Source organism: Cervus elaphus, chromosome 12 (genome assembly GCF_910594005.1).
Source record: "Cervus elaphus chromosome 12, mCerEla1.1, whole genome shotgun sequence".
NCBI classification, from domain to species: Eukaryota; Metazoa; Chordata; class Mammalia; order Artiodactyla; family Cervidae; genus Cervus; species Cervus elaphus.
The window spans coordinates 78,126,505-78,151,985 of record NC_057826.1 but is presented as its reverse complement, the minus strand read 5'-3'; the positions used below and the strand labels follow the sequence as shown (position 1 = coordinate 78,151,985).

General features: G+C 42.3%; 2 gene segments (V, D, J or C); both read right to left on the bottom strand.

Annotated features, from left to right (window-relative positions):
- LOC122704603 overlaps window positions 1-25,481 on the bottom strand; it is a 331,762-nt gene that overhangs the window by 85,772 nt on the left and 220,509 nt on the right. The window contains 1 exon segment of the C gene segment in view: window positions 8,942-8,948. Coding sequence covers window positions 8,942-8,948 — 7 coding nt within the window.
- LOC122704602 overlaps window positions 326-25,481 on the bottom strand; it is a 180,795-nt gene continuing 155,639 nt past the window's right edge. Inside the window, 5 exon segments of the C gene segment in view lie at window positions 326-1,261; window positions 2,667-2,780; window positions 3,148-3,219; window positions 3,802-4,081; window positions 16,750-16,798. Coding sequence covers window positions 2,668-2,780; window positions 3,148-3,219; window positions 3,802-4,081; window positions 16,750-16,798 — 514 coding nt within the window.

Genomic DNA, 25,481 nt, shown 5'->3' with positions numbered 1-25,481 from the left:
TCATGAGTCCCCAGCTGACACCCCGCAGAGGTGCTGAGGCGCCCACGGTGCTGGGTTTCTAGGCCTCTGCTACCTGTGTTCCTGCAAAGGGATGAAGCTGGCCTTGCTGAGGTGAGGGGAGCAGAGGTCAGTGGCCACATGCGAGGAGGCGCTGCTGATGTTGTAGCAGCTGCGGCAACAACAGCAGGAAACCCAGGGCTGGGCTAGGGGCCCAGGAAGCTGTGGCGTGACCTATGAGCTCAGTTTGGTTTTTGTCTGACTACTAGTGAATTCACAGCCCCTCCACTTTCCCCCTGCAGTGGTCCACAATGAATAAAGTCAGAAGCAAGGTACATACAATGCACTTTAATAAATGCAACAGAGACAAAGAAGAATGGCAGAAAACCATCAACACCAAAGATCCAATGCCCTCAAGTTCCCCATGCACAGATGGGCAGGCAAGGGGTCAGGAAGACTCTGGTTTTACAGGGAAATACTGGGGACTCATTCCTATCCCTCCCTCCAAAAATACTTGCACAGTGAGTTGCTTGAAAGCAAGACTCATGTCTTATTTTTGCACTCTCAGCACAGTGCCTGGAACTTGCAGTAATTCATGTTTGTTAAGTTGAAGAAATCACATTTCCTCTGCATTTTACTCTGATCTCTGCTAATAGCTCTGAGAGTATCTAGATGAGACTTTAAACCCCATTGCTTACACAGAGAGTACTAGGGAGTCAAGTGTAGTTTTGTTTGCCAAGTAATAGGGAAAGCAGAAAGTGCCTTTGTAGACGAGAACGCTAGTTTGGGCAAATCTAGTGCTGGGTTGAGCAGAGGCTTTTACATTTAGGTAGAAGGATACCCACTGTCCTTTCCCCAGGATCTATTTTTCCTCTTGGAAGATGGAGCTGGGAACCGGATGGGTCCCACTTTCTAGTTCTGAAGGCAAAGAAAGTCAAAGGAACAAAACACCACTTTCAAAGTATGTCAGTCATAGGAAAAAAAAATGAGCCCTATATACCTTCATATCTCTTATCCCTTTATAAAGCAGCATATAACACAGTTGGGGCCATAAGCCCCCACTCCACAGGACTTCTATCTTTCATCAGGCTGAAGGATAAGCTGGGTTTGTTGCCTTTAAAGGAAAACCAGTTTGGGGAACAGCCATTTAAGCAAGGCTGGGACGGGTCAACTTGAATCACCAAAAAGTTGAAAGCCTAGGAGATAGTTCCTCTGCAGGCTTTTGGTTTCTTTCAGGGAATGCAGCCTTCTCTTGCCAGTCAGCCTGGAAATGAAGGAAAACTGTCAGAGCTATAGAATCATAGACCTTCAGTGCTGGAAGGAATCGTAGCAGCCATGGGGATGGTCAGTACTTGCTGTGGTTGTACCATTGCAGACATCACTAACCTATCCTGGCATATTTTCCTTCTACACTTCATGATAGTTCAGCTAGTCACTATCAGTTTCTCGGTGTTGGCACCAGTCATAAAACCCATCTGCTCTCCTTTAGTTATTCTTCACTCCTTTGTGTTACAGATGTGATAACCCAGGTCCAACAGGGTGAAGCAAACTGGCTCAGGTAATGTAGTGCGTTAGTGACAAAGTTGAAACTAAAATCTAGTGCTTCTGATTCCTACTGAGGTCAGAAGGTCCTTTTCACCTAGCTATTTGGCCTGTGTCCTTGGGATGGCTGGTAAAACACTCACCTGTTGGGGAATGACTGAGGATGCTTGCAGGCTAGGTTGGGTAAGTCCCACACACTAAGTTTAGGGTTGTCCTTAGATCAGGAGCTGGGACTGAAGGGTGTTTGGGGGCACTGGAGAAGGAGCTTTATAGGCAAACCTAAGTCCCGGTTCAAATTTCATGTCTAAGATACTTTGGCCACCTGATGCGAAGAGCTAGTTCATTGAAAAAGACCCTGATGCTGGGAAAGATTGAGGGCAAGAGAAGAAGGTGGTGTCAGATGGTTAGATAACATCATTGACTCAATGGACATGAGTTTGAGCAAACTCTGGGAGATAGTGAAGGACAGGGAAGCCTGGCGTGCTGCAGTCCATGGAGTCGCAAAGAGTCGGACGTGACTTAGTGACTGAACACTAATAACAAGATAACCAAAGAGGGAATGCAAGTAACTGGCAAATAATTCACATCTCATCCTCAATTTGCATGCATCCTGAGTGGTTACCAGTGAGCTGTTCACTAAGAATAGGAGTGTAGGTTCATCCCAAAGATAAGCTGGTCAACACATTGAGTCCTATGACTAAGGATCAAGAACTGGCATCACCTTTGTCTGGCAAAGACAAGTTCTGCTCCCCTGAATATTCTTCAAGTGAGCCTTTACTGATGGTCTCTTAAAAAGCCCATGGTCCTTTGGCCATATACACAAAAATAGCAATGAAGAAAAAGATCTTTCCCGTTCAGGTCCAGTTTTTCTAGCTCCTCAGTTGGAGATGAGGATTATTGACTGGTATTGCATTATTTACATGAATTTTGAGTCTGGCTTGAAATAAAAGGCCAACAGGAGACAAAATGTTATGCTAAGTATCCAGAATGGTCCACCTTATTGAATCGTAATATGTCTCTATGTGTTTTTTTTCCTTTCCCAATGCTTCTTATCATTCCTAAACTCCTTTCTTCCACATGTAGCATAGTTTGGGTGGAGTTATGAATAATAAGCAGCTAGATCTTACCTTAAAAGAAAAATAACTTGGCAGTCAAGAGAAAATTGACGGCGACACTCTTGGCAAACAGCATTCGGAGCCCCAGTACCGAGAGGGACATCATGTTCACCTTCCCGGGTTGCACTGCAGATGAACAAGAGTGAAGATGGTTCACTCACTTAGCAAGAGACTAAATTTCCTGCCAGATATTGGCTTACAGCACCAACACCAGCCTGCCCCGCATCACCATCATTCTTCCTGGTCTGAAGCCCAGCGTGGTGCCAGACAGCCTTCACAGACCTGAAGCTGCTGTTCACAGTCAGCAAAGCAAGCTTTGGAAAAACCCATTCCTATAGTCAGGAAGACTCTGCTTGAAGAGTTAGAGGGAGCCAACTGGACTCAAGTATGGTTTTTGTTTTCTTTTGAACTAGAATGATTTTGGGCCCCATCTAACAATGACAGAGTTTGCTTTAACCTCAATTCTGAAGTTGGCCCTTTGGCTTCAACTAACCTTGGGGCTCATAGCAGGTCTCTGAAACTGAAGTTTGTTTGCTGTTTCGAGGTTCCATCGGTTTTGGAGTTCCTGGAACAAACAGCAGTGGTCAGGGTTACAATGACAGCTGAGAGGCTCAAGGGCTTTCAGGTTTTAGAATTGGAGGTGACTTTAAGTAAACTAAGAACCAGAGGAGTGACTTGGTCAAGGTCCTAAGCTATTGACACAATCAACATGCTTCCTATCTTGAGGTTTTTTTTCCCATTAGGCCATGAAGCCAACATCCAGGTATGCCTCAATTTGTAGGAAGAATTGGGATAATGAACACCAAGATAAGCTGGGCTGCCCTTGGTTGTAGCATTCACTCTAGATCAGATCCCACATGAACATTCAATCCTAGAGTCTTTAGTATGAAGGAGACAGAGTTTGGTGAAGAGGACAGATGGGGATGAAATAAGATGGATTTTATCCTAGATTCTAGCTCAGAGACGCAACAAGTTTAATTCCTGTTCAGGGATGGGAATTAAGGCTAATCCTTAAGTCTGAACCTGTCTTATTTCCAGCATGATGCCATATTGAATGTGATCTGTCAAAAGTTTACATCTCCAACTTCTCTTTCCCTCAACTTTTCTTCCCCACAACCCCAGACCCTTGAAACCAGATAGGACCTACCTGAAATAATTTTCTTTGGTTCAAATTCAGTAGAGTTTATGGTTTTTTTTGTTGTGTTCAACCGAACACGTCACTGAATCGGGATCTCCATACTGACCAAGCTTGACAGCACTGTACCTCCCCCCAGGTGAGACGACAATAGCAGGGTCATATTCTGTTATTTTCTTGGATGATTGCAGACTTATAGTTACATCTTTGGGGTAGAACTCCTTCACCAAACAAGCGACGTTTGTCCCATTTTTCATGACAAAAACAGATGGGCTGGCAGCAGGTTGACTTTCTGCAAATATAATCAGTTTATTTTGTGAGATGATTATCCACATGTGGGAGTTGAACAATGCTGTTTTCCTCAGTTTCCCTGGGGTCAAACACCACAATCCAGACTTTCCTGCATCCTGTTAGTGACCTGAAATTGTTAGTATCTCCATGAAAGGATCACCAAGGGAAGTAGAAATGAAAGGCAGGCAGTTTGACTCCTAGTTAGGAGATGCGAAGAGATATGACTGGGAGTAGAGATAGACAATGACAAATACAAAAAACTGTCTAGGTCAACTGAGTTTCAATTTTCTATGTCTTATTAGTCAATCCTCTGGACAGTTGAGTTAGGCTGAATATCTATCTGAATCAGTACATTTATTTAATTTCTGAATATCCTCCATTTTCATTTATTTTAAATTTATTTTTAGATTGGAGTATAATTGCTTTACAAATTTGTGTTAGTTTCTACTGTACAACAATTTGAACTAGTTATAAGTATACATATATCTCCCTCCCTCTTGAGCTTCCCTCTCAGCCCCCCTACCCCCACCTGCCCACCATCCCACCCCTCCAGGTCATCACAGAGCACCAAGCTTAAGTTGTGCTGTAGTTGGTTTATTTTAGATGCATGAACCCTTGGAGTGAGATCAAAGCAGAGTCTGAAAAGGGCTCCATAGTGGTTCCAACACTCTGCAGATATTAGTGTTGACATCATTTCAGGGTGTCATTCCTATTTTTTGGACTAGAAGGGATCTGCTAAAGTTAAGTGATCCATATCTCTGCCTTGAGGTGAACTCTTGTTCTCTTGTAAGGGACTACCCTACAGTTTCTTTTGAGTCTTTAATCAGAGAATAATAACTGTCATTCTCAGAAGTCCTAATGAGCATGAAACCAGTTTAAGCCCATTCTTGTTTTGTTCTAAGCGGAGCTGTGGAATATGGGTTACAATAACTGGGTCTCCTCCTGTCCTTCTCTCTTTTCATGCCTTATCTTGGACAATCATTTATCTGCTACTCTGTGTGTGCATCTTTTTCTTTCCTTAAAATCAGAGGTGTGGGGGTGGGGGGTGTTGGGGACTTTTCAAAAGCTCTCCTGGAACCTAAAAGGAGAAAAGCTACATTGTTTTGTTTCCTGGCATAGCTGAAGCCGCTGATAACCGACACTGATAAGCCCAGCAGTAACGGCTTGGAAACCGCACATTCTGCTCAGTCATCTCCCTTCAGAACTGTGGCATTTCTCGCTCACAATACTGATTTGGTGAGATGAATCCACTTGATTTTCAAGGAAGCTATGAGTTATAGAGAAAGGAAACTAGTCCATTAAAAACCAAAGCCAAAACATTCCTATTTTCTTCATTACTTAAAAATATGATCCAATCCTAGTCTGATTTAATTGGAAAATTAAGCCTTGCTTGGGCTTTAAAAATCTACATTCAAAGGCAGTTGTTAATAATCACTCTGGGATGGAGAGACCTGGCTTGAGTAATTTGAACAATTTGATATAAACAAGACAAATGTCTGAAGAAGGTCATACACTCAGAATATTGAGCTCTGAAGCTGTTTGTATTTCAGATAAAGCATGATGCATTGGTTTGAAAAAACATTTTTCTCAGATCCTCTTTCTAAATTAATGTCTATCTATTCAAAACAGTTGTTTGAAGGTAAAGGGTTTAATTCATTCTTTAGTATCATGGTAACTAAAAAATAGAATGCATTCAGTATAGTTGTCACATGTAACTCAGTCTATTTTATATTAGGCCTAAACCAAAATTTGAAGTTGTGTAAAATTTGCACTACATTGGAGTCTAAAATTTAAAGATGTAATTGTTTGTCTTTTGAGAATTTCCAGTCTTTCTTCTTGGTCCACAAATACAACTACATTTTGGCATGTGTTTCAAAGTGCTATTTGTTTGGGCAATTGTTATTTTCAGACTTTCTCTTTTTATGAGTACCATCTGATGCTAAGGTTATGTGCTGGTAAACATACAAAAAGAAGTGTATACCTTCCTTGAACAGTCTTCCTTAATTTATAAACTTAGAAATCATCTATGTTCTAGATTCTTATAGAGCACCTTACAGGTTCTCTAAGCATCTAAACATTGATAACAGATGTCACTCACAATTTCAAAGATTTCTGCCAAGATGGCCTTTAACTTGAACACTGAAATATAAGTTTGCTCCATCTGACTACTCTCACCTGGTTAACCATCTCTCTCCTAAGTCTTCCAGCTGCAGGACACTTTTCAGGTGGCCCAAAGATATGCACAGCTTAGCCAAAGGGATGTGCAAGGATGAAGCAACCACCTGGAGAATTTGGGCCTCTGCCCCTCCTGCATCTGATATTCCAACATATCAGTATAATTCTTCTACTAGATTCCTCTGTGCTTTCTGGGCTGCTCTTTTATCAGAATTTTTTTTTTTTTTTTAATAATAATAGTTACAGAGCTACTTCGATACTCAGCCTAGTATCTCTACTGTGCCCCACTCCACATCTGTACTACTCCATCTCCTAATTATACTTTCTCATGTACCACAAACTGGATGGCAAGTCTAGTCCCAGGAGTCAACTTGTCCCTAGAAATGTATGGAAAAAAAATCAACTTACGGGGCTCCACGAAGAGTTTGGTGCCAGCTCCAAAAAACATCTGCCGGGTCTCCCAGGAGCACATTGCAACACAGCCTGACAAGTAACCAGCCTGGGGCTGGCCCTGGGGCCTGGGCTAGAGCATCTGTGTCCTGCCTCCCCAGCTCGGGTTCCAGCCTAGAGACCCCATAGCTCAGAGAGCTACAAAGCTGCACTTGATGAAATCAGGGGGCTGAGCACATAGAGCCCCAGTTCCCTCTGAAGCTAAGAATAGTGTAACTGCTAGGTAAGGAGGTGAGCATGAAATCCCCAGCCCAGGAGCACTGGGACAGGAGACAGGGCTGAGACAGAGCAGCAGAAAGGGGTGACAGCAGACCAGTAGCTGCCTCCAAGATGGAAGATTTAACACCCGTCTTATTGGAAGGACTCTCTAAGAACACACTAGCTTGGGAGTAAGAATGGGGCACTGAATATCGACATTTCTTGTAATGAATGTTAGGCTGAGGAGAGTTTTAGGCACTGCTCTTTTTCTCATATTCTGTTTCCCTTCTCTTGGGTCACAATCCTGCTTTTTGATTAGAAACCTAATTTCTCCCCCATCACTCAGACTGAGTCTCACAGTAACAACAAATCTACTTTCTAATTCCCTGAGTCCATGGAAAGACTTTCTAAGGACCCGAGGGTTGAACAAGAAATTGATTGCTGACAGAGGAACCCAGTGGTGCTGCGTGTTATGGACACAGGACAGGGAAACCAGAGCTTGCTTTGGATTGCTTATTTTTGTTTTATAATTTCTCTTGACTCTGGATCCAGATACAAGCCTCAAGAGGACAGAGTAATCACGTGAAATAGAACTTAAAAACCCTATAGATTACTTTGTCTTATCACCAAAAAAATCAAGAGTCCAGGGTTAGAGCTAGGCGAAAGGGAAGGACCATTCTTTGCTGTCAAAACTTTAAGGATTAGGGGCTTGATTTGAAATTCTTAAACCCCCTACCTGAGCCTCATATCATCATATTATACTCAATCGCTGCAGGAAGAGAAAACTGGAGAAGCAATTGGGATATCATTGGAGAGTGCAGGTCAGCATCTCAGCAGAGGGTCTAAGCTTTGGTTTCATCTCTTTCCTTCTTCTTTAGGACTCCCAAAGGCATAGCCTCAGAGATTTGATTCTAACACTGCAGATAACTCTGAATTTCAAGTGGAAATGATTTAAAGGGAAAATGAAACACAATACTTTTTGCTCAGATGCAATTTACCCAACATCAATCAGACTGCAATCAGTTACAATGTGATTCTGTTTTCCCTCCTTTTCATTGCTCTAGTCTCCCTCTCCTCAAAGATAAGAAAACTCACCAAATTCCACTATTTCCCTGGAAGCCCAAGGCAATCAAGAACTCCTGTAAGTTTATATTACCCTCTGAGAGGCAGAGACCACGTTGATACTACTAGTCCCTTTCAAGACTGTCAGATTGCCTCCTCACATTCATGTACATTTCTCCACTTCTTTATTGCCTCTGAAATAAGTAAAATCAGAATCTAACCAATGCCCCATTGGCTTTGGCATTTTGGAAAGCTTCCGAGAGACTGTTGTTCTCTGGACTGGTTCCAGTGACTGATGGTTGGCAGCTAGCCAAACTACCTGAATATGGCCCCTGGATTTCCAAACACGGGAACAGACTGCCCGTGGATAGTATCCCTAGGAGAGTCCACTACTTCCCTATTGTCCTGAAGCTGGGGGCTGTGTTTCTACTTTAGGTGTAGACTCCTGACCTTTTACAGAGTCCTCAGATTCAGGGCCAACAAGGGAGGTGAGCACAAAACAGTGCTCAGCAGACCCAAACAAGGGTGGGACCTTGGAAATAATTTAGTGTGAGTCAGGCATGATGATTTAATGCAAGTTCTCAGCAAAAAAAGAGACAAGGGCAGGTTGGTTATTGACATCTGAGGCAGAGAAGGGGCTTTTGCTGTAACTCCTTCTTTAATAATATTTTTCTTCTTCTAACCTTCCCTCTCCCTATGCTGTGACCATGGCTCTTTTCCCTCATCAACAGTGGAAATACTCTAAAGATCCAGAGCTTGCCTTTTCCCTAGTCCCAGTCCCTGACCAGAGGCCAGAAGTCTGACTAGGGCTTTATTTAAGCAGTTGCAAAAGACTTATCAATACTAATCCTCAGAAGAGAGCTTCCAAGTACACATAGAATATTTTCTCAAGAGAGATCTAGTGATTTTATTCTCCAATTTTACGTTGACTCTTTACAGCAACAACAGGAACGACAATGGATTTCCCATTTAGAACCTCCTAACTTCTCAAGAAGCTCTGCTTATTCAGGACTATACCACAATTCCAAGGGAATATACACACTAAATAAAATACATAACTCACTTGGTTCCATGAGGAGTTGAGTCTCATTTCAAAAGACGAGTTGTATTATCAGCACACTATTTCAGACATCATGACCCAAAATCTCACTACCTATTTTCTCCCTGCCTAGTCCATCTGTTTGGAAGTGGATGGGTTAGCTGGATAGAGCTCTACAAGGGTTTCTGAGATCTAAGCCTTTCATTTTGGCAGCTTCTTTGATGTGTGTTATCTTCTGAGTGTTGGCATTTAGGGAAGTCCCAGGGTTTACTTCTGTTATCCCCTCAACCTGTCATCTCTTACCCCAAGATCTTGCTTCACAATCATATTTTCACAGAGAGAAAGGAATTAATTTGGTTTTGCTGAGAATGTCAAATGGCTATTTTCAGCAGAAACATAGCTGTAAGTTTCAAGTCAATCAGAAAAGACTATGCCTCAGTTAGAGTTGGAAGGACATGATGGCTGGACCAAAAGTCATTTCTGCAAAAGACTGGGAGTCTTTTCAAAAGATCCCAATACTCTCAGATGTCTGCCATTTCTATAAGCCATTTTACTACTTCCAGATGGCTTGTGCTTACACTACCTCAACAAACACTATCATAACAAACTCCTTGAGGTGATATTATTAGATCTGTCTTACAGATGAAGTCATTGGAGCTAAAGAGCAGTTAAGATAGTGACTGAGCTGTGTCTGACTCTTAGGTCTCCAGACCCCAGTTCCCATCCATTGAACCAGAGTAATAGATGACAGGACTGAAAGGAGCTTCAGCTGCCACTTGTCAAAATTCCTTTGGCCACACAAAGACTAAGTAATGGGCATATAGAGAGAGTTTGGACTCCTTTTTCAGTGTAATTTTTCATTAAATCTCAGAATTTCCACTGGATCATAAGACATTCACATCATTGAACTTTCTTTCTTTTCCTAATATATTGTCCCTTAGAATTGGTCTGGCAAAAGATCCTGATATTCAGGATCTTAGTGTGCTAAGCTGGAAGACACCTTGGAAATCATTTGAATCAGCTAGAGGGAAACTCAAGTACTGTGAAGTTAAGTCACAGAGCTGGTCAAAAAGAAGGATTAGAACTCAGTCTTTCAATTCTTGGCCTAACATGCTTGCCACTGCTCCTCACATTTATTAGATGAGCTGTAATACAGGTCTGGTCATGGCCCAGATCTGTAAATGGTGAATGCATGGGTGTTAAGTAAGCTGGTTCTCTAAGGGTAGTCAGGTAAAGGGAAGGCCACAAAGACACTCCAGGATGGAGAGTGGACCAAGAAACCTACTACATCCCACCCTGGATTTTGTCAGAAACTCAGTCCCTGCTCCTCCACCATCCCTTGCTAAATCACTTGCTGAAGGGACTTTCAACAACCTGAGAAGTGCTTCCTAAACTGATGAATTGGGAAAATATTTAACAAAGATAACTGACAGATACAGTGGTCAAAAGAAGAAGAAGAAGAAGAAGAAAACCGAGTCACTTACTTGGTTCCACGTTCAGATAGGTTCCTTTGCCAAATATTAGTGGATTCTGCACAGCTGATAAACCCAGTCTAAAAACTGCCTTGCCTTTTCCTTACCGCAACCCTGGCCCCAGTTGCCAAGTCATGTGACAGTCATTGGATGAGATTTTCTGTCTCATCTGCTTAACCTCTTTCTTCCTCTGTCTTGGGAGCTACCCTCCAGGACAAAGCGGGGGGTGATTCCTGTGTCAAATAGAAATCTAGACTTTTGCTGTGTTATAGTCTGGATTTGTGGTCCGAATAAGAGAGATTGAAAAACAATTTCCAGTCTGGAGCAAAAAAGATGGGCTATTGGTCACAGAGTGCATGAGGGTACGCTAAGTTGCTTCAGTTGTGTCTGACTGTTTGTGACCCCATGAACTGTAGCCCGCGAATACTTAGGTGGGGCAAGATCTAGTAAGTTATGAGCCCCACTCAGAACCTTTCAGGAGAATTCCATTTCCTGTCCAATCAGAGCTTTGTATCACTGACAAGCATTGTGCAGCAGCCAGACTTGGTATAAAATAGAACTGGAGTCTATTTTAATAATTTTAATTTTAATAATATATTCATGAATTTCAAATTTGAGCATACTTTAATGGCGTACTGACACTTAGATATGACAGTTAAAATAGCTTCTGTCATATGTAAAACCCAGAGTCTATGAAATTGCTGTATGTTACTCCCAAAAATCCAGGGAGAAAAGATGCAGATTTTTCAGATCAGTTTATAGCCCATACAGGATTGCATATCATACTTTGAGAATCACTAAAATGGAGAGTGGTTCTCAGTTGTGTGAAGTAGAAAGGAATCAGAGAACCTGAAATCAAATTCCACTCAGTTTCTTACTTACGAAGTGTGTAATCTTGGCCAAGTTCCTTAAGGTCACTGAGCTTCATTTGCCTCCTTTATAAAATGAGGATACTGTCTTCTGTATTGAGAGGTTGTAAGATTAAGTGAAAGGGTGTATATATAAAGCATTCTGTAAATGTTCAGTGTAAGTATTAGAATGCTTACTAGGGTCAGACTCAGAGTAAAATTTTTACTTGAAGCAGGAGAATGTAATTATACTAAGCTCAGAGCTCCCCAGAGCAAGGTGTAGGGAGAAGTTGCTGAGACAGGAGAGGATCCTGTTTCTTTGGTGTTTGGGATAAAAGTGAGGACTGGAATCCAGGTTTCTGTCTCCTTTCTCTTACCAGGGTCAGGTGTGACCACCATTCCCTTCTCTAACCTTCCCTCTTAAATCCGAAAGTACAGGTCCTTGCAGTGACTTACAAGCCATCTTTTCTACATTATCAACCTGACTTCATTGGCAAACTCTCTCCTGGTCACTCACTCTCCTCCAGCCACCCAGGCTTCCTTGCTGTCCTTCATGTACTCTGGGCAGTGCTTGTGTTCCCTCTGCCCGGAAGTGCTCATCCTTCAGAAATCTGCACAACTCACTCCGTCACCCCTTCGGGTCTCTGCTCAAATGTCAATTTTCCAATGAGGCCTTCTATAACTTCTTTGTTAAAAACTGCACACTCTCCCCTTCTATTGATACTCTTTATTTCTCTTCTGTGGTTTATTTTCCTTCACAGGGCTTATCACCACCTAAAATATTATATATTTTATTTGGTAAGTTTATCATCTGTCTTTTACAGTACACTGTAAGCTCCAACAAGTCATGGGTTTCTGTCTGTTTTGTTCATGCTGATTCCCTGGCACCTAGAAGAGTGCCCTGCATATAGTGCCAGCGACTTGTCACAGGTTGTGAGCTGGGATCGGGCTTGGCTCTTGCTTACATTTCTGTTTCCTTTTGTCTTATACCACTGCTGACTTGTCCTCTCATCCATTCGTTCATTTGTCCATTCATTCATTCAACAAATATTTATTTACTGCTTTCAATGTAGCCCTTGTCCTCATGGAACAGGGGAGATAGCTGATAAATAAGCATTCAAAGTTTCAGGTGGAGATGAAGGCTATATGAAATAAAGCTCCAGACTGCAAGAGGGTGAGCTTCTGGCTTAAGCCCCTCAGGTTGTGGTCCTTTGTTAGGACAGCCCTGTGAAGCTATGCGTGTATGTGTTCAGTCGCTCAGTTGTGTCTGACTTTGTGACCCCATGGAACATTTACCTTAAATAATGGCTATCATAGAGTCTCTAATATAGACAGTTAAGGTCTCCTGTAAAACATGAATAATGTCACTTAAAAAAAAAAAAAAAGCAAGGTGGACTTCCCTGGTGGTCCAGTGGTTAAGAATCCGCCTGAAAATGCAGGGGACGTGGGTACAATCCCTGGTCCAGGAAGATAAGTACCACAACTACTGGGCCCAGGTGTGTAGAGCCCGTGCTCTGCAATGAGAAGCGGTTGCAATGAGGAGCCCACACACCACAACTAGAGAGTATCCCCAAGTGCCACAACTAAAGAAAGCCTGCAAGCAGGAATGAAGACCCAGTGCTGCCAAAAATTAAATAAAATTATGGAAAACAGTGTGGAGATTCCTTAAAAAACTGGAAATAGAACTGCCATATGACCCAGCAATACCACTTCTGGGCATACACACTGAGGAAACCAGATCTGAAAGAGACACATGCACCCCAATGTTCATCGCAGCACTATTTATAATAGCCAGGACATGGAAGAAACCTAGATGCCCATCAGCAGATGAATGGATAAGGAAGCTGTGGTACATATACACCATGGAATTTTACTCAGCCGTCAAAAAGAATTCATTTGAACTAGTCCTAATGAGATGGATGAAACTGGAGCCCCTTATACAGAGTGAAGTAAGCCAGAAAGATAAAGAACATTACAGCATACTAACACATATATATGGAATTTAGAAAGATGGTAACGATAACCCTATATGCAAAACAGAAAAAGAGACACAGAAATACAGAACAGACTTTTGAACTCTGTGGGAGAAGGTGAGGGTGGGATGTTTCAAAAGAACAGCATGTATACTATCTATGGTGAAACAGATCACCAGCCCAGGTGGGATGCATGAGACAAGTGCTCCGGCCTGGTGCACTGGGAAGACCCAGAGGAATCGGGTGGAGAGGGAGGTGGGAGGGGGGATCGGGATGGGGAATACGTGTAAATCTATGGCTGATTCATATCAATGTATGACAAAACCCCCCCCCAAAAAAAAAAGCCAGGTAAAATAAAGCAAGGACTGCAGAAGACAGGTGGTGGTTGAGGAAGGCCTCACTAAATGTGATGTTTGAGTAAGACTTGGAGAAGGTGAGGGAGAAAGCTAGGGTGAGTTCATGAGAGAAAATGGTTCCAGGCAGAAAGTACAGCAGGTCAAGGCTCTGTTCTGGGAGATGCTCCTCCATAGTGAGAGGGAACAAATGCCAAAGATGAGAGTGGGAAAGCTGTCTCGTGGCATTTTAGAAACATGCTGATGAGCCCAGGATTTTGTAGACTCCTCTTTCTTGAAGGAAAGTGTGATGCTTTGATCATTGCCTGAACCTTTGTGAGTTTAGGGACCCTCTAGCCTGAGGGGTGTAATGTGGGGGATGGACCTTGCCTGGAGAATGCCTCTTTGGGTAACTGGTTTTTTGTTGGGGGACAGAAGTTCTGCCTTGGTGAAGGATTGTGGTGCAGGTGGCAGCTGGAAGGGAAATAGCTTAACTGTTGATTCTGACTTTGTAGGCAGCTTGGAAAGAAGGTCATTAGGAGCCTGTGTGGAAGAGACAGGAAAGAAAAACCTCCACAGGTGCCCCAGTCCAACTGAAGTCCCTAGAAGAACATAGTGTTTTCAGGGCACAGGGTTTGGAATTGACAGATGACACCAATTTTAACTTTGCTAAGCTGTATGATCTTGGCGAACCTCTCCTGATCTATAAAAATGCAAGTAGTAGTACTTAATTTTTGCATAATCATGTGAGAACCAAGTAGAATGACATTCATGAATAAAGTGCCTAGTCCAGTGGCCCAATACACAGTAGGCTCTCAAAAAGTGGTAGTTGATATGATGATGATATATGAATATCATATAACTATATATAATTCTAAGTCCATCCAGTGGCCCACTGGCATGAAAATGTTCCTGACTACCCTTTCTAAGCTCCTGTCATTGTCATGGTCAGTAGCACATATTTACATTGTGGTACGTCATTCCTTGCTGTTTTGTCCTTACTCTGGTTCTGTTTTATGAAGTTAAGTGGCAACCCTAGGTTTTTTCCAGCTGGAGGGCTAAAAGCTATGGTGGACCTGTGACGGTGGGTCTGTGTAGACCTGTTAGTTTGGTGCAACCGGGGAGCCCTGCAAGTAAGAACTTGACAGAAGCTCCTGAGGAAAGAGAGCATCAAAAGAAAGTAGGCTTCTGAGAAGATAAAGGATCTGGATTTGCAGTGACCCTTCTTTATCCAATATGTGTTGGCTAAAAAGAAGTCACTGTGCAAAGATATTCTGGATCTGGGCTACACTGAAAGATATGCCTTCTCTGGATGCCTGCTATCTTTTCATCTCAAAGGACAATGGAAGGCACCAGATCAGTGTTTCTTAAACTTCAATTAATCACATCTCTTTTGGGGCTTTTATTTTGGGTCATTTCCATTAGTCATAAGATTTGCTTAATAAATTTCTTTAAATTTACTCACATTTGAACTTAAAATACAATTAAGAGGAAACTTTAAATCACATAGGTTTGACAACCTAGTTGCACTATGCTGATACCATTAAAAGATAGTGCAATTCAAATGAAAAGAACGTCTGTCTATGTACCCCCGAAAATCATATGTTATGCATTCTACACTTAGGGCAACGTTGGCTCAAGTAAGTCAGTAAACGGAAGAACTCAATTCATTAGGAAGAACTCGGTGAACAAAGGGAGATAAAGGAACTCAGTCACTAGCTTTGTCAGGAATGTGGATAAACTGTTCTTTTAGTGAGAAAAATTAAAGCCAACAAGGTCTAAAGGCAAGAACCTTAATTAGTTGAATTTTCAAATCTTACTATGATTTAAAAAAACAGATAAACAGATATATGATTTTCTTTGCTCTGCCTCTGCTAGCCGACTTTGGCTCTCCATCTTTTTCTGGATGCAAACCACCTGCCCCACTTCTCCATTTTGTGTGTGAGGTTGGGGGGTGCCCAGCCTGCACTTCTCCCTGCCCTTCGTCTGATCTCAATTCTATGCCTCCTTCAATTCATACACCCAGGACAGTCCTGTCCCCAACCATTCTGTGAGACGAGCCCACTCCATCACATTTCTGTAGCCTTCTTTTACCTTAGAAAACACAATCTGAACACCAGGGCATCAGGCCAGGTTGTGCCGTTACTTTTCTAGCAGACAGCTCCAGCAGATAAGGGGGCCCCAACAAATTTGAGACCCCTTGCCAGACTTCCCTAAGGTCTTTGAAATGGGGTTTTGTGTTGTTTATTACATTTTCTAGCTTACTATTAATCTTCACTTTCTAATTGGAAGCTGCTGCCCACTGGAGATTACAGTCTTTTTTTTTTTTTTTTTAAACAAGACACAATTGAATTAAAATGTCACTTAAATGACACGAGACGATGCCTTCTGAGTTGAGCATAGACCTTTGACAACATTAGCATCGATTCCTTTATAACAGTTAATTAGTGAGTGGCTCTGCGTACCCTTTGTGAGGAAGATGGACGCCATGAGCCCTTAGGGAGCTACACCTGGCTATGTCCTATAGGCTTTAAAGAAAGCATAGCACATCCACTTTCTTCCTCACTAGCCACCTAACTTCCATTTGCAAACAATTAGAAACAGATTTCTGGAACTGGTTCCCTTTTTCTGAAGAAAAATGGAGCGGCACCAGCCCACTTACCCTGGCCTAAGCCTCTGTGCCCAGGAAGCTGATGCAGTTCTGAGCTCTCCTAAGAGCAAGTGTTTGGCTTAAAGATCAGAATTCTTAATATCTGGAGCCAGCTTGATAGAGTCACCCAGACTCAGCCTAACCTTGTACCTGGTCAGTTATGACTCTCCTGGAGGAGTTGAGCCAGGGATTTTGTGGTTTCTACAGCCTGACCCAAAGCTCAGGCATTGGACAGAAGCCTTTTCAGTCTCCCTGAGCTGTGTGGGGGTCTTTTACAACCCCCAAATCTACTTTTTTAAAAAACAACCCCCTCCCAATTCCTATGGAGGAGCTTAACGGTAGTTCATATCTTCCCCAAACCCCTCCTCGACACAGTACTGTGCTATTACTACCCATTTCACATTCCCTGATACTTCCACCCCCTGAGATGGAGGATTACCTTTCAAAGAACAGATAAATGAATTACTTACTTGGTTCCACGATGAGGCGGGTCCCTTTTCCAAAGTAGAGTTTGTCAGTCTCACACAGAGATTGAGGGCTTTCCAAAAACCTCAGCTGTGTTCCCGCCTTTCTTCTTCCTATCAGCTTGAGGATGGGAGGATCTTAAGGGTTTGGCTCTTTGAAAGATGGCACTTGATATTCACCCAACTGGTTCATGCTCGTTTAGTCAATTGCAGAATCGCAATTGCTTTTGGGTTTGCTTTTGGAAGGTTGCTGTCTGAAGAGAAGGTAAGAGCACATACTCCTTATGGTGGACATTTCCTGTACAGGGCATTTTGTGAAGTTCTTGGAATGGTTGCTTTCTGTTATTTTAAATTTTCCTCCTTTCCTAGATGCATACTTAACTCTCAGTCTTAGAAGATGAGTGTTGCCCATGGGATGGGTCTTGGATCCACAACTATTCCAGAGTCAAGGGCTTCACAGACACCAGAGCTGCTTTAAGTCAGATAACATGTGGCATATCCACAGTGACAGCATGAAGCACCAGTCCTCTCCTGGGGATTTATAGTGTATTCAGTGTTCGAATGAGCAGCTACTATTGGTGATGGCCTAAAACCAAATCCCCGTCTTTAAATTCATCTTCCCAAACTTCATAGCAAAGCACACAGGCAAATGTCTCTAGGAATTTGGGTTCAGAAATTCCATATGACTCTTTTACAGTAGAAACCAAGACAAGGATAGTTTTCAAGGATCACCTTTCTGTATTCCTCAAATATGGGTGAAATACCAAGAGAAAATCCAAGAGAAAACAGCAGTGAGAGAGAGGCTAGCAGTAGCAGCTGGCAGGGGCAGTTGGGGGTCGGGGAGGGAGTTGGGGTGTCACCTCTCCTGGTTCAGACAATTTTCTGGCATCCCTTCTGGGTCACAGAGGAAGGAAGGACAACTATTTGCTGTGTTAGTTCCCTAGGGCAGGGTAGCCAGGTTATGGATTTCCCAGGGAAATGTCTTTTGGGCTCCTGCAGTTTTTGTACAGGTCCCTGTGGGTTTTGTATCACCGTGCGTATCCCACCCACAATGCTACAGTCCGTTACAAAAACCTCTGCTATGGTTTTGCCCAACGTGGCCTCTTAGAACTACAGGGCCAGGTGTTTTCTCCAAGTCATGCTCCAGCAAGATCAAAAGGATTTGGCTTAGGTCAGGGCTGGATCCCCAGGCGTTTCTGTCTGAGGCTCTTCTGAACCCCTGGCTAGATCTGTCTTGGAGTTTGTGACTAAAACAGATCAAATCATGATGTCTACTCCCACTGTGCCTTCTGGCTGGTCTACTCTAGATGGTTTCCCTGGAAGAGTTTGCCAGACCTGAATGTCTCAACTGGATTCTACAAGCTGTAGGTAGGCAAAAAATGTCTGTGGCTAATATAATTTCTCCTTTATCTTGCTCAGCTCTCAAATTAATTCTCTTTACTCCACTTTGCACATGGGGAGGATCATATAACCGACAAAGGACTTTCACATAAACTTAGAATTTTATCTTCTCCATTGACTCTCTGGTGCTGAATTCAGGGCCAGTAGCCCATATACTACTTAGTGTGACTTGGAAAAGGTGACCTGCTGGGCGAATGCAGAGGTAGCCCCTTGGGTTCAATATGGTGAACAAGGGCTGCTTCGTGAGCTTTCTTAAAGGCTTCCCTTTCTCCAACTGATGCAACTCCACACAAGGATCTTGGCTCAGCCAGCAGAACTCAAGCTGAATTTTAACCCTACTTGTCCCCTAGGCCAAGAGCTGATTAATATAGATGCTAAGCCATGGAGGGACCCCAACTATGAAATTACCTTCCAGAATTTATGGTAGCTCCCCACTTAGTTTAGAATAAGATACTTTGGAACACAGGCTTTTGCTTACCTTTCTAGTCCTGTATCTTATACCTTACCACATGCTCCCTTAAACTGAGCTGCCTCAGACTACTTGCTTCCTGAAAGGGCCATGTTCTTTCATTCTTCTTTGCTTTGCCCTGTGATTGCTTTTGTCTGAGATGCCCTTTCTTTTTGAGTTCTCCAGTTTGGTCCCTTACTCACTTCCTTAGATCCTATTGAGCTGCTGGTCTGAGCTTAGCTGTGGATGCCCCCGGGAAGTCCTAAATGACTGCGTAAGACTGGACTGTGTTAGATGTACCCCTTTCCCTGAATCTTCTTGCATCCAGGGCTGATCCTTATCATTGCTGTCAAAACCCCATTCCTTTCATCTTCATTAGGTAAAGACCCTTGAGAGAAGAGATTTCTCTTGCTCATCTCTGTGTCCTCTGCTCCAGCACAGTGCCTCACGGATTGAGTGCTCTGACAGTGCCTTCAGAAACTGTTTTAGAGATGTGGTATCTCGTATTGAGAAAGGATAAGCTTGAGGTGACAGAACCGGGGCCAGAACCCATTCCTGGTACGCTGCTCTCTCTGACTCTGGGTGCCCGATGAAGTACTATCTTACATTTGTCTCTCTGAGCACAGTTATCTGAAAATAACCATTCAAAATAACCATTACAACCATTAGTTGTAAATAACTGGGTTTTTAACATTAGCCTGAGTTAAGCATCATTGGCGTCTCTGGTAGCTCAGACAGTAAAGAATCTGCTTGCAATGTAGTAGATCTGCATTTGATCCCTGGGCTGGGAAGATCCCCTGGAGGAGGGCATGGCAACCCATTCCAGTTTTGTTGCCTGGAGAATTCCACGGACAGAGAAGCCTGGAAGGTTACAGTCCATAGGGGTGCAAGAAGTCGGACACAACTGAGCGACTAAGCACAGCACAGCACAAGCATCACTGAGAAGATAAGTTTGTTGTGCTTTGCTCCACGTCATGAAATATATGCCAAAGCCAAAGAGAAATGCGTTCTGTGTTGTCTACATGTTTGGGGTATTCAAATTACTTTCTTTCCACTAACATGAGTAATCAAGGATGAACTGTGCCTCTGGAGTGGTATCCTAGAATATCATAGCTAAGACCGTTCTTCAAGGATCATATGTTCACTTCCCTATGTGTTCAGAGGAAAGAATCTAGAAAGATCCAGAGAAGTTTCACAGCTGGCCAAGGCACTCAACTTGAAAAGAACATACGAGAAATCAAGTATCCCAATTCCTAGTCCAGTGATAGTTTTTGGTACACTTAAACTTTGGTCTTTTATTTTGGTCTTTGGTCTTTTATTCTGATGTTTGTTATTTGAAAGTTTCTTAGCATCTGCTCAGTCTTCCAGCTGATCTTTTTCCCTGGAGTGCCCTTAGAGTGGCCTGGGCAGCCTGGCATTTTCTTTCTTTATGTAGCTTTTCATTGTTGTAGGAGATGCTTTTATGTGGGAAAGGGGAGGGACAGGCCCAGGGTGGGTTCATCCTGAACCCTCCTCTTTCTGGTAGGAGGCTGGGTCATTCTCACTGTCAGAGAAGTGCATTTTCAGAGGGGATCAAAGGACTGGGATGGTCTGAGGGTACTGAGTTTATCACGGTTTCTCCAGTCCTGGGTGGGATAAGGTTTGCTGCTGGAGACTCTGAGCACTTCAAGAAAATTTATGAGGATGCCAGGCCAAGAAAAGACATGGGGATTGAACTGGGGCATCCTAGAGCTTTTAATTTTGCAATTGTGGACTCTGAACTTGCTTTATTTATCTCCACCCTCTGCTCCTGATATTGACATGTACTCTTTGAAGATTATAGACACACTGCAGTGTATTCAAAGCTGAATACTAGGCTATTGAAAAGACTTCCAACCACATACAGGCAGGAACAGCTTGGGAGATCCTGGAGGTGTTTGTTTGATCATACTCTTCAGATAACCATCAGGGTAGAGCTGGCTTATTAGAAGACAGCTAGGTTCACTCGTATATGTATGTCTTCTATCTGTTGTAATATTTTAGTATGGTTGAAATATACAAGCAAAATTTGGCCTTATACAGACAAACGTGTAGTCCAAAAAAGTAGGTTAGTTGCAATTTGAAATTTGAAAATGTGCTAATGAACTTTTCTTATTCTTTTCCATTAAAATCCTCTGGTCTAGCCTGCATTTTGGTTAGAACTTTCACCCATGCATGGTTTTGTAACATTATCCAGTAGTCTTTTTGCAAAATAATTGGTTCACTGAGTTAGGTGATTTCTGCATGTTGGCATGTTTCATTATACAATATCAAATGTATCACAGTAGTTAATACGACCACCAATATTTTAAACTCAGAACAGTGTTTAAACACTAGGGAACCATACAGCTCATATGGCAGATACAAGTTTCCAAAATTCTGTTTTTAATATATATATATTAAAAATGTTACTTATTTTTGGCTGTGCTGGATCTTCGTTATTGTGCCAGCTTTTGTTAGTTGTGGAGCGTGGAGGCTAGCTTCTAGTTGTGGTGCGTGGACGTCTCATTTCAGCGGTTCTCTTGTTGCAGAGCACGGGCTCTCGGTGCTCCAGCTACACTAGTTGTGGCTCCTGGGCTCTTGAGCACAGGCTCAATAGTTGTAGCACTCTGGGCTTAGTTGCTCTGCAGCATGGGGCAGCTCCCAGATCAGGGATAGAACCCGTGTCTCCTGCATTGGCAGGCAGATTCTTTACCACTGAGCCACCAGGGAAGCCCCCAAATTCTAATTTTTGCCTGAACACTTAGATTTTTATCATCAGCAACAATGGTCCATTGTTTTTCTCGATGTGCGGGCTCAATTCATTTCCAAGAAAATACCTGACAACTACCAAGATCTGATTAACCATGTCTCTGCCAGTTATTCTGTCAAGCAAAATAGCTTGTTCAGCGATGAAAAAGTGGCTAGTTCGGCTTGTGACTAAAACAATTGCTCACATGTTTTCCCTTGAGATAATCGAATAATTTGGAATGCAGCAGAAGTGCTCTGTGTGTACTTCCACTTTTGTCACACATAATACTAAAAAGACTTATACTCAAGAGTGGAGATTTAATAAAACTAATAGTTTTACTGCTTTTTCAATGTTACAGCCTGGACTGTATCCTTCCCAAATTCATATATTGAAGTCCTTATCCCTCGTACCTCAGAATGTATCCTTCTTTGGAGATGAGGCTTTTAAAGATAAGGTAAAATGGGCCATTTACGCTGGATTAGAGTGGACCCTAGTCCAGTCTGACTGGTGTACAGTGAGGAAATGTGAGCAAACAAAAAGAAGAGACACAACGGATTTGCATGCACAGAGGAAAGTCCATATGGGGACACAGGGAGAAGGTGGCCATCTCCAAGTCAAGGCAGGAGGATTCAGGAGAAACCAACTATGTGGGCACCTTGATCCTAGATTTCTAGCCTCAGAACTGTGAGAAAATAAGTTTCTATTCTTTAAACCATGAAGTCTGTGGAATTTTGTTATGGCAGCCTAGTCATTTAATATAGTCAATAACATTTTTAAGTGAAACTGGCTTTTTACCCCCCTGCAAATATAGAAATGAAGGATACAATGACCTCTAATATAGAATTAAGACTTCTGTCTTGTTTCATGTTGAGGGACCAGGAGTTTTATCCACCATTGCTTTTGCACCATTAGGGCAAATGTCAACACAGAGAAAAAGGCAAATATTGTTTTGACATTATTATGAAGCTTGGTCTGACCTCATGGAATCCCTGAAAAGGTCTTTGGGTCCCTTGTGGTTCATGGAATACCCCTTGAGAACCACTCTCCTAGTCTATGTGGTTTGTGCTGCCAAAGTTGCAACGGCAGCAGTCACCCCAGGCTTTCTCTACTACTTCACCACTCTCTAACTTGTTGACTGGCGAATAGCCTATCAACTGTAACATATGCTTTCAGTACCCATACTATATTTCTGCAGAAATATTTCAAACTTTCCATTAAAAATATTATCTATATCTTTAAATGACAGGTAGTTAGAATGGTGAGCTGAATTTTTGGCAAAGCCTTAAAGGAGAGGAATAGACTGAATTGACTTTCATGGTTAATGGATCAAGCAATACACTTAGCAGCTGGACAGGAAATAAAAAGGGCCAGGGTTTTGAACTGAGACCCATAGGAAGTCCCAAGAATGGATAAACCTGGTCAAGTTCTCCTCAGTCAGGGAGCCCCCAACACACTTTGTCTTTTGTTCAAACCTTCGCCTACCTTCTCTGCTTGTCTTTTGTTCAAACCTTCGCCTCCCTTCTCTGTGACCCCCACCTTGTGCAGGGAAGTAAGCTTGAGAGTCCACTGCTTGGAGTCCTTGGGGCATCTGTAGAGGCCTGGCACTGTCCCACCCCCACGCAAGTGGAAGACTGGATTTGAGCTATAGTCATATCTCAGATCTTGAAAGACAGTGGTTTTAAGATATACTATTAATGCCTATTTCTTGGATTAGAATAATTCAAGATCTGCAACATCATCTCTGGCAGTTTTCTCATTAATGTTACCTGTGTATTCACTGACAGAGTCCTTGTTGTCTTAGAAATATTTCACATAACATACAGTTTCAATTTCTTGAAACATCATTGGATTCAGGGTTTCTTTGAGCCAAGCAGTATTCTTTAAGAAAGCATGCTTTAAAAAAGGGTACAAATGAACTTATTTACAAGGTGGAATTCTTGTATTCTTGCCTGAGAAATCCTATGGACAGAGGAACCTGGCAGAGGAACCCCAGGCTACAGACCATGGGGTTGCGAAAACAACAATGTGGTATCTTAGCCAGACCAAGGATCACAACTGCAACCCCTGAATTGGAAGGCAGATTCTGTCTTCTATAGACGGTTTTTAGAGACAAGAGTTCAGTCAAATACTCAGCCCTCAGATTGGGAGAAAATAATAGCAAATGAAGCAACAGACAAAGGATTAATCTCAAAAATATACAAGCAACTCCTGAAGCTCAATTCCAGAAAAATAAATGACCCAATCAAAAAATGGGCCAAAGATATAAACAGACATTTCTCCAAAGAAGACATACGGATGGCTAACAAACACATGAAAAGATGCTCAACATCACTCATTATCAGAGAAATGCAAATCAAAACCTCAATGAGGTACCATTACACGCCAGTCAGGATGGCTGCTATCCAAAAGTCTACAAGCAATAAATGCTGGAGAGGGTGTGGAGAAAAGGGAACCCTCTTACACTGTTGGTGGGAATGCAAACTAGTACAGCCACTATGGAAAACAGTGTGGAGATTTCTTTAAAAACTGGAAATAGAACTGCCATATGACCCAGCAATCCCACTTCTGGGCATACACACTGAGGAAACCAGATCTGAAAGAGACACGTGCACCCCAATGTTCATCGCAGCACTGTTTATAATAGCCAGGACATGGAAGCAACTCAGGCGTCCATCAGCAGACGAATGGATAAGGAAGCTGTGGTACATATACACCATGGAATATTAGTCAGCCATTAAAAAGAATTCATTCAAATCAGTTCTAATGAGATGGATGAAACTGGAGCCCCTTATACAGAGTGAAGTAAGCCAGAAAGATAAAGAACATTACAGCATACTAACACATATATATGGAACTTAGAAAGATGGTAATGATAACCCTATATGCAAAACAGAAAAAGAGACACAGATGTACAAAACAGATTTTTGGACTGTGTGGGAGAAGGTGAGGGTGGGATGTTTCAAGAGAACAGCATGTATATTATCTTTAGTGAAACAGATCACCAGCCCAGGTGGGATGCATGAGACAAGTGCTCGGGCCTGGTGCACTGGGAAGACCCAGAGGAATCGGGTGGAGAGGGAGGTGGGAGGGGGGATCAGGATGGGGAATACATGTAACTCCATGGCTGATTCATGTCAATGTGTGACAGAACCCACTGCAATGTTGTGAAGTAATTAGCTTCCAACTAATAAAAATAAATGAAAAAAAAAAAAAAGAGTTCAGTCAAATACTATGCATGTAATTAGGTTACTAAGTTAAGTTTCTTCAATCTGTAATAATTCTCCTTCCATTGCTTTCCCTCCATTGTACTTGTGTTTTGTTCCATCATATTGATTTTTGAAGGGGCTGGGCCTGTTGTCCTGAAGAATATCTCACTTTCTGGACTTGTCTAGTTGTTTTTTTTGAATCTGACTTGTTGGTCTTCTGGCTCCCTTGCCTCCTGATAGAACTAAAGCTGGATTAGGCTTTGTTTATTTTCTTATTTTTGGCACGAATACTGTGTAGGGGAGGTCATGTCCTAAGTATGATATCATGTCAGGATAGACATAATGACTTGATGAGGCTAAGAGTCATCACTAGGATAAGATGGTGGCAGAAAAATCTATCTTTTGTGAAGTTTATATTCCCATTGCAACCAGAAAATAATTTGAGACATCACAAGGTTTTAACACTTTTTCTTTATTGGGCTTGAAATAATTTTTCCTGCATGATTGTTTGCCTGAAGCAGGGTGTTAGTTCACATATTTTTCTTCCTACAACTGTGAATCCCTGTAACACCAGAAAGAGATGTTATAAACTCATCACTAAATGCTGAAACATTAATATCTAAAAGAGTTCACTCTTTCAGAAATTGTAACCCAAGGATGATATGTTCCATATTTGCTCTATAAATGAGAATTTCATTAAAAGTGTGATATGTGTAAACTGCAAAATGAGTTCTTTTTTAAAAATTTTATTGAGCTGATGTATTATATTTTTTGAGGAAAGGATCCCCAGCCTTTTTGGCACCCGAGACTGGTTTCATGGAAAACAATTTTTCCATGGACAAGGGCAGATGATTTAATGGATGATTAAAGCACATTACATTTATTGCACACTTAATTTCTATTATTGTTATATCAGCTCTACCTCAGATCATCA